At 39.8% G+C, this 16,739-nt stretch overlaps 1 protein-coding gene across 1 annotated transcript in view; it reads left to right on the top strand.

The window, feature by feature from the left end:
* The window catches only part of FGD5 (FYVE, RhoGEF and PH domain containing 5), a 76,197-nt gene that overhangs the window by 46,494 nt on the left and 12,964 nt on the right, over window positions 1-16,739 (top strand). The window contains exons 10-14 of the mRNA XM_041459681.1: window positions 451-509; window positions 4,723-4,794; window positions 6,268-6,336; window positions 11,136-11,219; window positions 12,881-12,960. Coding sequence (XP_041315615.1) covers window positions 451-509; window positions 4,723-4,794; window positions 6,268-6,336; window positions 11,136-11,219; window positions 12,881-12,960 — 364 coding nt within the window. The remainder of the gene's footprint in view (window positions 1-450; window positions 510-4,722; window positions 4,795-6,267; window positions 6,337-11,135; window positions 11,220-12,880; window positions 12,961-16,739) is intronic.

Here is a 16,739-nt window from a genome sequence, read left to right on the forward strand (position 1 = left end):
GAGAATCCAGGAATTAATTCATGTCACCACCTCATACACATTTTTATCAGAAGGGGATGACATGTCCTCTCTCTCAGCAGTAAGAGGTACAATTTAGACTGCCATGCTCTTTGGTGGCTAAAGTTGAGTTACATTCATCTGTCATTGACATCTGACATTGACAAAAATCTGCAACTAGAAAACATTACAAAAAAGATTTAGTGCCATCCTTGATGCTTAAAAGGGACCTCATAAGCTCTCTTGGTCAGCACAAGCATGATGCAGTTTCACACAAGAGAATGATGAAGGGAGGAAGGGGAGACAGCACCATGTACCATGTCAGAGTTGCTAGGGTGTTGCATTATGAAAGTGACAGAGAAGCTAAAGGATGCCCTTGCAAACAGGAGGGATTTGAGTTATGTTTCTACTCTTTTGTGTGATGTATGGTGTTTGTTTTCCTTCATCCCTTAGCTGCCTTATTCATTGTTTCTGAAATCACGGACCAAGCCAATGACAGCATGCTCCAAGCGGTGAGTCCTACCATGACACATGCTCCCCTGAACTGTAGTGTGTTTTTTGCATATCTGTTCAAGTGAATACATGTGTCTGCTAGATTTTTAAGCCTCCTCCAAGGTGAGACTTAAGGGCTTGTACAGATCTGGTTTACAATACTGCAGATGTGGAGCTGGTCTGTGCCCTTTAGTGCAGCTGTGCAAGATGTAAGACACTATAGCCAATAGCACAGAGGGGTTTTTTTTCCCTCTTGAGTTTCGACTCACTTCTTTATTATTTCATTTTCTGAGCAGTGAGAGGGTTGTTAATAATCATTCAGGCATCAGAATATGAAATTCAAGAGACAAAGAGAAAAAGCATCACGTGTAACGTCATCACATTAAGATGATGCAGATGAAGGAAAGGAATGAAATATCAATCTTCTTAGTAAGAGCTTGTTTTCAGGTAGGCTTTTAAGGCTGAAAAATGAATGCAGTTGAATTGTTAGGGAAGAACACACTAATCGGTTATGAAGATGAAAGAACAGATGTAGATTGCAGGGAGGATGTCTTACAAGCCTAGAGTTTTATCATAAAAAGGAATGTAATCTGACCTCTCTCTAAACTACAGACTTACTAAGCAAAGTTTTCAACTGGTTTGATTCTGATTTTCCTTCTCCTCAGGCAAAGAATTGATGATCATATTTCCATATTAAAGCAGTCTTTGTACCAAAATAAATATTTCATCAAATACCTGAGATCTCATGAAAACCTTCCAGAAAAATCTCAGATCTTTAGGGATATCTGTGTTACAGGTTCAGAACTCTAAGAGCTCAGTTCCTAACAGATCAAGGTCACACATTCCTGGCACCTCTGTTTCCTTAGATTTCACTCAGATATATGGGATATTTATATAAATAATTTTCTGAAGTCAGAAGTATATGTAAGTGGCCAAAATCAAATTTGTGTTTCATTGCCATGAAAACATTTTGTCTCTACTGAGCCAATTTGAAGAACATCCTTGTATCATCTGAGTCTTACACATGTCACAGGCTGTATAATAATTGCTATTAATAATGTCTGTTGTGGAATAATTTCATCACAAATTCCAAATAGATTTTTACACTTATTTCTTATCATATCATCAGAGCATCTGATCTGCTCTTTTTTAAAACTTTGGTATGGAAGAGATGAAAAAAATTTTCTTCTTTCCCTTTTGTGTGAATGTGGGGGGTTTTGTGAAAGCACAGGTTCATGAGAAACAAAGTTCAATCTTATGCTAAATCAGAGGTTGTCCTCTTGAATTAACATCCCAGACAGAAAAGCCACAACCAGCACTTGTTTTCTTTCTCTCAGTTAAAAAAAAAAAAAAAAGAAAACCTAAAAACAAATAATTACTCTACTTACAGAAGAAACTGAACAATGCCACTTATATTAGAGCATTAGTAAATTGTCATGTACCTGGCTGAATGTCTAAGAAATCATTTAGACTTGGCACATACCAGGAAGGAGGATGATTTCTGTTCCCACGTACCAGCTCATCAAACGACACTCCAAAAATCTCATAGGAGCACTGAATTTGGATCTATATTTTCTACAGAATATCAATGACCCATTATTGGCTTTTTTTTTTTGTTGTTGTTGTTTGTTTTTTGTTTTTTTTTTTTATGATAATAAGACTCTAGCAGTTTTTCCTGGGGACTATTAACCCAGGATTTTCAAGCAAATTATGACCATCACTTTCTCCACAGCATTTTCAACATACAGGAAAATATTGCTTTCAATTTACAGATGTACAAACAGAAGTACAAGGCACACCTTGTATTACTGTATTATGTCTATCTGTAATTCCAGGAGATGAACTAAGCAGGGTTTGTACTGCTCTCTGAAAGTCTACAATCTGTTAGAGGCCCTGAGATGCTAAGAGCTATAAATCACTGTTGCTATTAACAGCTGGTGAATTCCATGGGGAGGTGTTCCTGCTGCATAGACATCACGATAAACTTATGGAAGCTGCAGTTCACTGCTAAAATGGCCACAGCAGTATTTCTGACACCCTCTTCTGCAGTACTGTCAGGGTGGAGCTTTGCTTTTATTCCTTAATTGTAGTATTGTGGAGGATCTTAGAAAGAAGAATGATGATAGTTTTAAGACCAATGAAGAAAGCTGTATAAACTCAGAATTTTGGGGAACTGACAGGAAACTATTCCCCCCCTCAGCTGTCCACATTCCCAGATAAACCACTATCCTTCACATGTGATGGGTGTTTGACTTCCTTCAGGAAATGAGTTCAATACTTCTCTGTCCGTTTCCTGGTGAACATGTGTCCATATTGCAAACATCAGCATTTCAACAGGCTCCTCTGCCAGCAGTCCTGAGAAAAGCTGGGCTGCTGCAACTTCTCTCACTCTGATAGAAACCCAGATGAGTAGTACTAGCACTGGCATGAGTGTGCTCACAGGAGAACACTGCTTTTTCTGCAGATGAAAAACAGGTTTTCATTGTGGAAGCTATCAATTGGACAGGTTTTGCCAGGCTAAAATACCCTTCAGTGACAGGAAAATCCTTTGCAAATACCTTTTGCAAAAGTCAGCTATCCCATGATCCCTGATATTTCTTGTGCTATTGCTTTATATGTTGCTTCTATTTTATTTGCCTACAGTATTTTAGAATGAAAAAATCCATTTGTTACTTCCAGCATTGCAAAAGAGATACCTGACATCTCAAATTCTTGAAAATGTGTCAACTGTCAATTACATTGCATGGGCACAGTGAAGCTCTGTGCTGGTCAAGCCTTGTAGGGTATTTCCATGTATCTGACATCCAGTTACTGATGAAGAACTAAGTATCATGCTAAACACGTGCAATATTTCACTGGGGCAGTAAGATAGGGAGATTTCAGGCTTATTCAAAAAGCAAGCTTAGATAGATACGTGAATTGTGTTAGCTGAAATCCAGGGTAAATTAGCCTTGACATATCATCATGTTAACTTGGATATGCTCTTTCTGGTATCTGTGATAACTTTCTTAATCAGCTGATCCTGTAGACACAACTGATTTATATCAGGCAGGTACAGTGTATGATCTAATCAAGTCTCACTAATCCCAGGGGTATATTAATTCCAGTCAGTGGAGCAAAGGAAAACAGACCATTGCCTATTGAAGCAGAAAACTGTTCTAAAAGGCTGTCAGGTCACAAAGCTGTATCAAATATGGTCCTTACTCTGTAGTTTATCTGGGTGTATAACTGAAGATACAGGATACAGTGGCTGACTTAGATAGGAGACTTCTAATTTTTAGGCATATTCCAGTGAGGACTCACTGCTGCTGGGAAGCCCATTCTACTGTTTTGATCAGATAAAAACCACAGCTGAATCCTATGCCCAAGCCTCTGTTTTAACAGCCTCATCTGCTAAATGGAAGGAGATTTGAAAATACTAGCAATATTGCAAAGGTACAGGCATCCCTGCTTCCTTCTACCATTCATCTGATTTTCTTTATGGGAGCACAGACTTATCTAGGTTAATATTACCTACCATCTTCATGGATAAGCTCATTATTTTATAATAATAAGATTCTAGCAGTTTTTCCTGGGGACTATTAACCCAGTTAGTGCCCAGTGGACACTGCTGCCAGTGCCCACTGACTGTGCTTTAAGGGCAGGCAAATAGTTAATAGTATCAGAGTTGAATCATAAACTTCCTGGTATTTGCAAAACATCCAAACAGAAATGCAGCTTCATTGCCTGCTTACTAGTGTACCCTCTAAATCCCCTATTGCAAAGGCATTATCACAGAATGTAAATCTTCAGATAATCCTAGCAACAGTCTGAAAGTATCAAAGCTTGCTTTGGGTTATCTGTGTCATGGCTCTTATGCACAGGTCTTTGGAGCATATACTGTACTTTGTCCCTATTTTATTAGTTCACAGAGCCGAAAGTCGGCAAAGAAGCCAATGTATAAATACCATAGGAAGTTAGCAGTTCCTTTGGAAGGAGCACTGGGGAATCACAGGTAAAAGAACTGTAGAAGGTCACAGCAGATGTGAATGCCGGTGATGAGGTTTTGTAAAGATTATAAGGCAGGAAGAAGACTTTCTGGGTATAAATCCTTGGTCTCAGTTCTCTCTGAAATCTATTTCTGTAATATCAGTTCTAAAGAAATAAAATGGTGGGGAGGGGTGAGGGAAAATTTGCCTGCTTGTGTAAAAACCGTCACTATGCAGCCTTCTAAATGCTGTTTTTTTCTCCCAGGAAAACTTGCAGAAGCTAGTACACATTGAGCACAGTGTCAGAGGGCAGAGCGGCCTCCTCCAGCCAGGAAGGGTGAGTGCTGCAGGCAGACTTATGCTGGTAAGGGCATTCATTCTGGCCAGCAATATCTCTGTGTGGATGGCCATGTTTCAGATGCCTACAGATGTTGTTTACTGAGCTATTGTGATACAAGTTGGAGCACTGGTTTGTGTAAAAAACATCACTCTGGCAGTGCACAAAAAGAATGTCGTGCTGAGAAAGACGTGCATTGTCTCTGCTTTTACACAGAGCAGCCATTTGGCTTTTCACTTCAGCAGTCGTCCCCAAGTGTAGTGTATTTTGATGGAGCTACTGCTTTCCTCCTTATATACTCCTGTCAAAAGGCTGCAACTCTAGCAGGAATTGCTTTCACCCTAAAAAGGCTCTGTGCTTTATATAGCTGGCTAAGAACCTTACATTAGGGAAATTAATTTTTTTTTCAAATTTATATTTTCACCATTCCCCCATGGTGCTTTTAATATAAGATGCTGTTTTTAAGCAACACATCAACAGAAACATGAGAGAGCGTACAGCTGTCTTGCTATCCACATCAAATGCAAATTTCTTCTTCTGACTTTCAAACCTGTCCAGTTTCCTCAGCTCCAACCTGCTTCTATGCTTCAAAAAATTTCTTTCTTGGGTTCTGAAACTCTGAATATCCCTTCAGTCCACCAATATCTTTAACAAAATTCATGAAGCAATTTTCAAAGCATGCGTACTAATAGCATAAGAATACTCATCAGCCAAATATTGCAAATACTTGTTTTTCTCTCTAACATCAGTATTCTCACTTGCCCTTACCAGGTAATGCTTTAACAAATTCTGCAAAGCCTAGCATACAGATTTTACAGGATTTGTCTCTTTGATTATACACTATTCTAGAGTGGAAAAGTACACTAGACTCCATTCTCCATCTGAAAAGAGCAGATGACTGTTAATCCACTGATGTAGTTCAGTTAGTTATGGCAGACTTTTTCAAACATTTCTGCAGTGAAGTTCTAGTGTGCTGGTTTAGCTGCTTTTGCATACACAGTCCTGCCTACGTACATAGTAACAAGATGGACTGAAAAAGTGTTGTGCTTGCAAAATTATACAAATTATATATGGAGGTATAGTTAAGATGGTGTAACATACTCAAACCGAAGGTTTCAGCTTTTCTCATTGGTCTACCTATTTTAGAGGACTTTTAAAGACAAGAATTCTTTTCTAAAGCTCATTACATCCTGTTTGCTTTCAATCTGTGACAGTCACCTCTGAGCATAGTCCACAGTGCAGAAAGAGTGGGCTGAGGACAAGTGGGTTTCCAACCCATTTGGTACTGACACAAATGCAAGCCATAAACCAGATCATAACGAATCAGTCTAGAAACAGGTGTTGAGGTTCCCTATCTCTTCTTGTGCTGATGAATGGCGTTGGAGTAGCTCCTTCCCCAGGAGAAATACTCTCTTTTCTCAGTAAGATTCAGAATGAAATCTTGGGATTACAATCTGCTGTTTTCTCCTTCAGATCTTTGTTAAAGAGGGAACGCTGATGAAAATCTCTGGCAAAAACAGGCATCCTCGACATTTGTTCTTGGTAAGATTTTTAAATATTTTTACTCTCTCTCTCATGTCTTTCCATGCATTTATGCAACCCTGAAGCCTGGGAGATTTAGGCTGCAAGTCAATTTAACCATCAACAGTGATGTAGTGAGTTAGTTCCTGTTGCTAACAGGGCTGTAGTCCTTCCACACGTCCCATTGGCCCCACATACAGGAATACATGCTGTGCAACCCCCCGGTAGTGCCACAGTTACATATAGCCTTTACCAGGACATAATTCTGCAAAGAAATGCAAGTTTTCAAGGGGATGAGGAAGATCAAAACTCCTGAAAACCTTCAGGAATTAAGCTGCACACTTGAAAGTCCTAAGACCTTTGAAGTTTTAATCAGGAGCAAGAGAGAATACCCTAATGCTAAAGTAGCTGAAAACTTCCTTTGGTCACACTTGGGAGGGATCTTTGAAACTGAAGAACTTGCTTTTAGCTCCTGCTGTCCACATATATGTAAATTACCTGATAATTTTGTGCATTGCCTCAGTGTAGTTCCCCTAAACACACACCTCCAGCCTAGTGTGGATTAGAGCAACAGTTTTCAGTGACAGTTTGCAACATTCTTCTAGCATAATTAGGAAAAATGGACCTTTCACCTTTACCACTTGGCTGGAATACTCTTTACAAGGGTCCACAACCCTACTGCAAGTATTTGCAAATCAAAACTCCAGTTTTGGAGATATGCTATGCTTTCTATTTTGCATCACACACTCCATTGAGCAGTTAGAGAGTATCTGAGACTCCAGGCTCCTGAGCTCTATGCTCAACTTTTCAGGTAGTGTATTTTGTAACCACAGGTATTTTTATGCACTTTTCAATATTAAGGGGATTATGATATTTGCCTGTGTCTTAGGACTTTGTTACCTGCTTACCTGTTATTGTTTGAAAAATTCTTTAGAGCTCCCTCCCAGAAAAAAAGCCATAAAGAACTGAGAATTACTGCTGCTATTAACATTACAATTTTGCTTGCAGAATTGATTTTAAAATAAATAAATTGTATGCCTCGAATATGTATTTGTTGTTGCCTTTGAGTGCTGACAGCTTTTCCCGATGGGATCGTTTTAAGGAGGAGAGATGGCTTATTACAGAAGCCACATATTTTGCATTAATCCTTTATATTTCTTCCTCTTACTTATAACTCCTGTTTGTGCATGAGTGTATGCACAAGCTTCTTTCCCTCCTCAGCCACATATTGCCGTCATAATCAAAGATCAGACGAGATGGGACGAAGTGCTGGTGCTGCACTTTTTTGATGGTTTTAGTGGTTTCTGTGAAAATTCAGACTTTCATGTCCTGAAAATGATGGATTTCACACAAATCTTCAAATATGAGATAGCTGCAGTTCTGTTTTACAGAGTCAGCATCAATGGACTGTAACAAGTGCAATAAATGTCAAAATCATTACTTTGTTTTAGTTCATAGGAAAAAGGCTATGCCAGAAACTCCAGGAGCTGGCCTTAAGAAACAGTGTTCTCAGCAGCAGTAACTCTGAAGTCTACTGATGACTCTACTTAATAACAGTCGATAATTACATTCCTACTGATCTCTCTTCTGAAACACTTCTCTTTGTTAGTCTTCAAAATTACTTTGGAATTGTGGCTAAAGCTGGGATAAAATTCCAAGACATCACTACCCTTTAGTCTTCCAATGTGTTTGTTGCTCCCATCATAATCCATTACTATAGCAAAAACTGAAGTGCTACAAACTTAGCTGTTGTAACTGATACAGAGAATTTTAAAGGAAGATCAGAAATCAGGTTGAAAGTAAACACTGAGAGGAAAGTAATTTAAACATGAGATAAACTTATATAAATTTCAAGTCATCCTAAATGGTTGTGTCAGCTTGAAGGTCACAAGTCGCAAGAGGCCTTGTTACTGGAACAGAGCAAGCACAGAAATTACTTTCTGTGTTACTTTCTAGTTTAGGAGCTATTTCCTGGGGAAAGTTCAGATGCTCAAAGTCGGATGTTAACTGCAGAGAGAGAAGTGTCTCTTGACAGCTGGAGATATTACAGTAGTCAATGTCTTGTTAATAGATACTCTCAGTATTCAGAAAAAGTGTTTTTTTCTTCCTTTCAGTCAGCAAGGCAAATTGTGACCAAATGTACTGTCATGCAAAGAATGGAGTGGAGCTAGTCATAGTGGTCACTTTCAAGAACTAAGAGACACATAAACCTGGCTTTCCTGGTCTAACACACTGAAATTGCAACCACTTCAGGCTTCCTGTATTGTATCTCCAGTAGGGGCAGGGAGAGGGTGACTGGATCGTTGAAACTACTTGAAACTTACAGGCAAATATCTACCTTCGGGTTCAGGGATTTCTGTGGAAGAAAAACCCATGACAAAACCCCAAGACTAGAATAATTTCCTAAGCACTGTCTCTTAAAACTGGCATTTATTTAAAGCCTTTATCTTCTAAGGACCGCATTATAATCCTTTGAAGCCACTTGCAAAACTCAGGTTTGTGTATCAATAAAAACCCAAACCTTTCAGAATTTCTTTTTAACGCTTCCCATGTCATCAGTAACTCAAAAAGATCACCAGAAGATAGAAGGATAACCCTGAAAATTTAATCCCTATGCATCCTAGGAGATGAGCCCATCAAACTGAAGTTGTAGCTAGAATAGGCTGTAAAACTTGGTGTGTGCCAGACTCCTACTTGACCTGTGCTTTCAAAGCGTGCTTTAGTGGTGTGCTCTGTATATATATCTGCCTATAAAGAACACTGTATATCTGTGCACAGCCTATATATGCATGACAGTGTAAAGACAAATTTTAGATGTTTCTGCAGATGTGTGTTGTGTGTATCACAATGTTACTTGACCTGGCTGTTTTGTGCAGGCTGATGGTATTGTTGAATCTGGTGTTTCCTGGCAGGATGTTTTGTGAGTTTTGCTGTGTGTCTGTTTCCTGAGTCCAATCTCTGTTTACAAGGACGTTGTGGCCTCTGTGCAGCACAGTATGGGCTGCTGAAACTGGCAGGTCCCCTAACTGCCCCACAGCCACAAGACTTTGCAACTCAGAGCCTGTCTCTTATCTCACCCTTCTAAGAATTTCTCTACAAAGGCCACTTGTTTTGAAAACGGGTTGACAGGAAGCTGCTATCAAATGGGAGACTGTTTAATGCTGTATCTGGCAGGGTTGGAGTATAGGAAATTTTTGGAGTCACAGCTTGAAAAACACAGCTCCAGCACACATTCAGACTGCTCCACTGACACTCAGGGCATGTTTAACTCAGACTTGAATAGAAGAAAGCAGGAATCATAATTAGCTAGCCTTTAAAATATTCAGAAAAACCAAACATGTGGTAGATGCTTTTAGACAGAGAGTGTATTACATATGGATGCCAGCAGTTCAGCAGGGCTTAAATTTGTTTGGATCAATCAACTTGAACACTGTAGGTTAGAAAACTTGCACTGACTCTAATGTTACTGGGTATCTGTCACAACAGTGAGAATTATAAAAAGAAGGTGGGGGTAAAGGAAATCAGTAACAGAAAAAAAGGGAATAAAAAGATGAGACATATCCTTCTTTCTCTGTGCAGAAAAAGGGTGTGTGCTCCAATATCAAATTCTGAGCAGTCTGGGAACCCCAATTATTCAAAAGTATTCTGGCAAACAAAAAGTGTGTCTGAAACCCAAGGACTTGTGGGAACTTCCCATAGGGTTCTAGCAGTCCATCTCCTCTACTGCAGATTTCTGGGAGGCTGCAAGAACAGCTTCTAACATCAGCCAATCCTCACTGCTTGAGGGAACAGTGGACAGTTGAAGCAGGAGAATGCATGAAACCACTGGTTTCTAATACTAATACTAACTAATACTAGTTCTGTCCATGCCATTCATATGGCCATCACTAAGGTCTTTGCAAAGGAAACAGCAGTAAGTGCAAACCCTTTCTTTCTTCATGAGTATGTGTGCCTTGCTTCACAAGCTTGATATTGAAATGGTTGTCATGAGTTCACTGTGTCAAGTTGTAGCTAGTGAGACCTCCAAATCACAGCCTACTGCTAAATAGCGGAGAAAAAAAGGAGGAGGGAAAAAAAGTAATGGGCAATTAAAAGCAAAGTAACGTTTAGTAAAATCTTGGGATATTAATCAAGGTTGTCATGATAATGGTGTGCACCACAGTGTCATCCTTTATCAACAGAGAAACCTCGACAAATTAGAAAGATGAGCAATCACCAACCATATGAAGTTTAACAAGGACTAGTGTTGGGAAGGGGCAACCCTGTAGCATAGACTAGGCAATGAGGTACTGGAGAGCAGCACTGCAAATAAAGGGACCTGTGCGTCCTGGTCCATCACTGACTGGGCAAGGGAGGGGATTGTCCTGCTGTGCTCTGCACTGGAGCAGCCTCACCTGCAGTACTGTGAGTGGTTTTGGGCACCACAGGATAAGGACCTAAAGCTGTTAGAGAGCATCCAAAGGAGGCACACAGAGATGGGTAAGAATCTGAAGGAGAAGCCATTCAAGGAGTGGCTGAGGCCACTTGAATTGTTCAGCCTGGAGGAGACTGAGGTCAGACCCAATCATGGTCTTCAGCTCCCTCAGGAGGGGCAGTAGAGGAGCAGCACCAGTCTCTGCTCTCTGTGACAGGATACAAGGGAACAGCATGAAGCTGTCAGGAGAGGATTAGGCTGGATATTAGGAAAGGGTTAGGGTTAGGTAACAGTCCCAGGAGTTCATCAGGTTACAGCTTGTTCCAGGTATACCCCCCAGGAGAATGGGCAGGCCAGCCTGCAAGCTATATTTCAAATTATTGATTTTGTCTGTCTTTTCATATAGATGAATGATGTTCTGCTGTACACATATCCCCAGAAGGATGGCAAATACCGACTGAAAAACACTTGGGCTGTGTCAGGAATGAAGGTAATGGTTCTTCTGTATTAAAAGCTTGAATTAAAGTTTTATAGAACTGCTGGTGCTTTGCTGGTTTATGTCTCATATCCAGTGAGGGGAAAGAGGAGATGGACCTGTTATCAGGGCATTCCCTTGTGTCTTACAGGAGACAGAAGGAAAAACTGTAGAAAACAAACATAAAAAGCTTAAGTCTGTGACTTAGTATGACAGCCTTATTCAGACTGCATAAATAATACAAGCCAAAATCATTTACCTCTGATCATGAAACAGGAAACAGAAAAGATTTATTATCCCATTTTGTCTCCAGCCAATGCATTCTTGTTCTCTTCAATATAGTCACTAGAGCTTAGTCTGCCTGGTTTTAAACTCCTGCTACTCAAAATTTACACATGGCTGGTTTTCATGTGCCTTTTAACTGTTTTCATCAAAAACATTAATGGTTCAAAAAGCAATTAGGCAACTTTATGGGGAAAAGGTGTATTGGGAACAATTCCATGCAGCGATACAAACCCAGTTTTTTCTTCAATAAATTTATAAATTGCAAACACAATTAAGCTGTCCTCACACTCTTTCCCTAAGTACTCATTGGTACCAGAATATATGCAACAGGAAATATCGGACCAAAGAGGTCTATTGGACCTTCATAAATGTTCTATAACTAATATTCCAAGTTGTATTTATGTGAAAGAGCATTTGAAGTGACAAGTCAAGAGTCTGAAGATCTAGAAAACACACAAGATGAGAATTACTAATCATTAATTTCAGTGGAAAGACATAGGAAGTTTTAGGTGTTATGAAAAGGTGTGGGGGTTGATCACCCCAGGGACCTGAGAGTTTAAAACTAACTCAGGGATCCCAGAAATTCCTAGGAATTGCCAAAATATTCTAATGTTTAGTGAAAAGGAGTTATGGAGCAAGTTCTTACTGAGGTACATTTGAAACACTGAGTCACTAACATAATGATGCTCGTTAAAAAAAATGTATGAAACCATGAACATATGTTTCTCATCACTGGCTGTTGCTATTAGCAGGCTACTAATATACTCCATGGTAGGGAAAAAAATTTAGCTGAGCTGTAGCTTTTAAGTTGGCTCTTTTTTTTGCCTTTTTTTTGTTTGTTTGTTTTTGTGGGGTTTTTGGGTTTTTGTTTTGGTTTTGTTTGTTTTGGGGTTTTTTGGGTTTTTTTTTGTGTGTGTGTTTTTTGTTGTTGTTTTGTTTTTCGGGGGCTTTTTGTTTCTTTTTGTTGTTTTTCTGTTTAAGAGCCATGCTGCAGACAGGCATTCGCTGAACTGAAGTACTTCACTGTATAGTGCCTGCATGTCAGAAAAAAGTGATTTCTATTCATTACAAGCATAGACCAAAATGCTCTGACACTTGGCATACTAAACATCTCCTAAGTTTGTCATATTAAAACTGAACCATCATAGATACTTCATTCTTATAGGCTGGATTATATGATTTTTTCCCTTCAGCACACCATCATATTGAAATAGAGATCATACCTCATTACAACAGCAATACAGAAAACCCTAATGCCCATCTTTTTTGCATTGAAATATGAAACAGATGGTTGGGATATAAGAGGACATATGCATTGAGACTTCTGTGGTGTACTGGTTATAGACAGCTTAACTCATGTCCACATTCATGTTCATGTTATTTGTTTCTAGGTCACTCGCCCAATGATAGAGAAAGCCCAAAACATCTTGAAGATTGAATATGGTGAACATTGCCTGACCCTGTCAGCAAGGTACTGTTTCCAGATGTTCATGGCAGAGGGTATTATATTCTAGAGCTGTATCTCCAGGTTAGTCTAACCAGTACCCAAGACTGAAATGGTGTTTCATTCTTTTTTAACTAGTGTTTTTCATTCTGCTATTGGTGACAGACAATGGCTGAGTACTTGATTACACAATCAACATTCATTATAAATGCAAGGCTCATAAACTGTAACTAATTCAACTAATGTGCTCCCTAAAGACTAGAAGTTGGGTCTTAATAACATCAAAGATGTTATTAAGCATCAAAGTCAAAATTAAACCTTACTGGCAACCTCATGGGTTTTTCTAATAAAAGGAATTTCATTAATGAGCTTGTGTACTGCTTGTATTGATGTCAACTGGGAGTCAAGATCTCCATCCTAGGATCCCAAGCCAGTGCCAAAAAGAGATTGTAGATCAGTTTCTGATCAGAAGATAGCAGTGTACTGTATTTTTCATGGTTCTAGCCCAAAACTGTACAGCTAGTTTACATACAGCTATAGCAGAAAGGTAACTGGTTTGTTTTCCACATGTAGTTTATTACAAAAGATATAGCACACTACAGTGCTATTAAAATTAATTCTTCAAAATAACAAGGTCTTCAGTGCTTTTAAGTACTGACTTTCCCACCATCAGTCTGCAACTACAGTGTGCAACAGAATCCTAGAAAAACAGCCAACTTCCTAAATTACAAAGTGCCAGAGAAAGACAGGGATGGCACTTTCTTACTCAGAATCAGAATTTGGCGCTCTCATCCTTCCCAGAGCACTTACCATTTGTGGGGAGTGCTCAGCTACCAATCAAAGTCTTTTGGTCCATTTCCTTTTATAACCATAACCATATCTGAGATTTCCGTAGACCTCCACACTCTTCACAGTCCTCAAAATATACTCACAGTAATTATGAATCACCTGCCAGTTATAAAAGCAAGATGTGTACATCTTCTGTATTGTAGAGGAGAAATTCTATTGCATGTCCCCTTTCCCCAGACCAAGTGAAGTTGTCATCCCTAGTGAGCAGCTTGGGATGCACTGCTTGCATTATTAGGATGTTTCTTTGCCTTTTGTACTCATATCAAGTCCATGCTTAATTAGGATAAACAAAGTATGTGAGGCAACTGTGAGCTGTGTTTATTCGTAGATAGAACCAGGACCTGAGACTAAGGTTACCTTTCTGATAACAGACAGACAGAGGCTGGGATAGAGCCCCTTCCCTCTTCTTGTGCTGCTCATTCTGTGACCAATCTGCCGTAAGTCACCCAAGAACAGTTATTCCTCCTCCTTTTGTACTGGCTGGCAGAGCTAATGAGATACTAGTGAGCCAGAAGCCAGCATGTTCTCCTAACTCCATTGCACAAAGTCCTTGGCCTGTTACACTTACCAAAAGAAGTGCCAAAGACAGAAAAGTGCAGAAGGCTTCAGGTATCCCTAAAGACTGTATATTTTACTGCTCACACTGAGGGGCTGCAAGCTGCACTAAAGGCCAGCGGTTAACAACCAAAGTGCAAACCTCAAAGCCTTTATATTTTTATGAGACAGGGTGAGTGAACTGAGTAAATACAGCATGAATGCCAGGGACTAAAGGCAGTAGACCAAGGATGACCAAAGCTCAGAAGTCAGCATGGCTCTATGAGCAGATGGCACTGTAAAGTCTTTCCGTTTCCTGCTGAAAATGGCTCATTCATCTGAAGAGCCATGTTATTGGTTTAGCTGCTAATAGATTTGAGCACAGCACCTTTTTGGAGAAGGCTCATGTACTCTTATATCTTTATTTGCATTTCAAAAATATTAGTCTTGGGCACAGGTGTAACTCTGTGGTGTTTATATAAGATACCAGAGAAAATATTAGGATAACACAGTTAATATTACCTCTTGAAAGGCTGATTTAGAGTGATAGTGGTAGCGCTCTGACAAAATCCCACCCTGGTCCAATTTCTTTGTTCTGTGGATATCCCCTGCTGTCTAGTGAAATGTGGTGACAACTTGACCCCCTCTTTCTATTTGCTTAATGATGAATACATGAGCTAACATGGATAACTGATAGCTCAGCACAGAAGATGCATCCCAAAAAACCTACAAGGACCAAATGTGGCAATGGATCAAGGGCTGAGCTTCTCTGAGTGTCAGAGGTACAGCAAAAATTCCACTGAGCCTTCATGCAACCAGTCAAATATCTAATTAACAACAGGCCTATGCAAATTGACATAATTGATCTTACTCATCAACCTATGGGTGTTATTCCCACATTTAGTCACTAAAAACCTGCATTTACTTCCTAGGTATTTTTACTTGAGTAGAAAAGAGGCTTAAGGGGCCTTTAGATATCAGACTTTTGCTAGCTTGTTGTCCTTCTTACCTGTCTTTCCTAAAGTGGCTTTAATTTCCACCACTATATGGGCCACAATTTCCTTTGTGTTTCTTTTGGGTTTTTTTAATCATATCTTAATTCTCAAGTGAAGAGAGTTTCCATTAAACAATTAGCAAGAGAAATGTTTAAATCAGGAAAATCAGGACTTCTTTTACTGTTTTCTAGGCAGAGGACATGATTTGTCTGGAAGCTACAGGCATCTTTAGATTTCTTAGAAAGTGTAATTTGACAGATGATAACTTTGGTAGTAATAAGGAGTGACTAGGCTAAATAGAGCTCTGAGCAACCTGGTCTAGGGAAAGGTGTCCCTGCCCATGGTAGGCCCATGGCATGAGATGATCTTTAAGGTCTCTTCCAACCGAAACCATTCTGGGATTCTATGACTAGTAGTATGACTCTTGACAGAGGTGATCTCCTGTAACATAGCTCCTTGGCTTTCAGAGGAAGCTACCCAATTTGTAGTACATACACTAGCTCAGAGTTCTGCTCCAGGCTTGTTTAATTTTGCACAGGCTGATGCTTGTCAGACAAGGGCTTATGCTTATAGTGCAGAGGGATGCCAAGTCAAAGATCATCAAGAAAATCTGGCATTTCCTCTCTTTTTGTGCCTTTTTTTTTTTAAGACCACAAAACACAAATTGTTCTCACATGTCTTGTTTGGTGGTCTTCATGAGGATAGTGTGAGGAAATCACAGCTGAACAGCAGCTGGCAATGATGCCACTGCTAGTCTTTACAACAAAGTCTAGTGGGTAGCTTTAATGTGAGTGGCTGGTATGATCTGGAGAGGGGAGACCACACTGAGTTGCATTCTCTCCTGTGACTGAAGCTAGAAACCGCTAGAGCTGTGCAGAGTTTCACATGAACAGGAAATGCACAGTTTGAAGTCACAGCAAAAAAAACAGCTAAAACAGGCAGGATACCTCACGGCTGTAACAGAGCAATTGCATCTGTAAAATAACAGGCACCCACCCTGCTGGTTTTTGGAAATAACTGGACTAGCAGGGAAATGCAAAGTGCTAACTGGTTTGCCTTGTGCACAGGGGGCATCTAGGGGCCAGTCTGGAGAATTACTGGCCACCACGGGTAGCTGCAACTCCTTCATTTATTGCTGGCTTCTTCTGTTCCAGGAGACTGGATGTTGTCTGTGAAGAAGCTTAAGGAAAATTGAATCATTCACATCTCTGCCGTGGGTGATACACTTCTGCATTTCCCAATATGCAATTCACCTAAGCAGACCACTGTACAGATGAGCATAAACACGCTTGCTTTGAGCAACCCACATATGCCAACACTCTATGTACTAGAGTGCCTAAAAGATAGAGCAGACAAAAAGAAGGACAAAACCAGACACTTCATATTGTCCTGTGTGATCTAGGATTGAGGAGCTTATAGCAAAGCCAG

This window comes from Pyrgilauda ruficollis, unplaced genomic scaffold, assembly GCF_017590135.1.
Source record: "Pyrgilauda ruficollis isolate IOZ18807 unplaced genomic scaffold, ASM1759013v1 scaffold10, whole genome shotgun sequence".
NCBI lineage: Eukaryota > Metazoa > Chordata > Aves > Passeriformes > Passeridae > Pyrgilauda > Pyrgilauda ruficollis.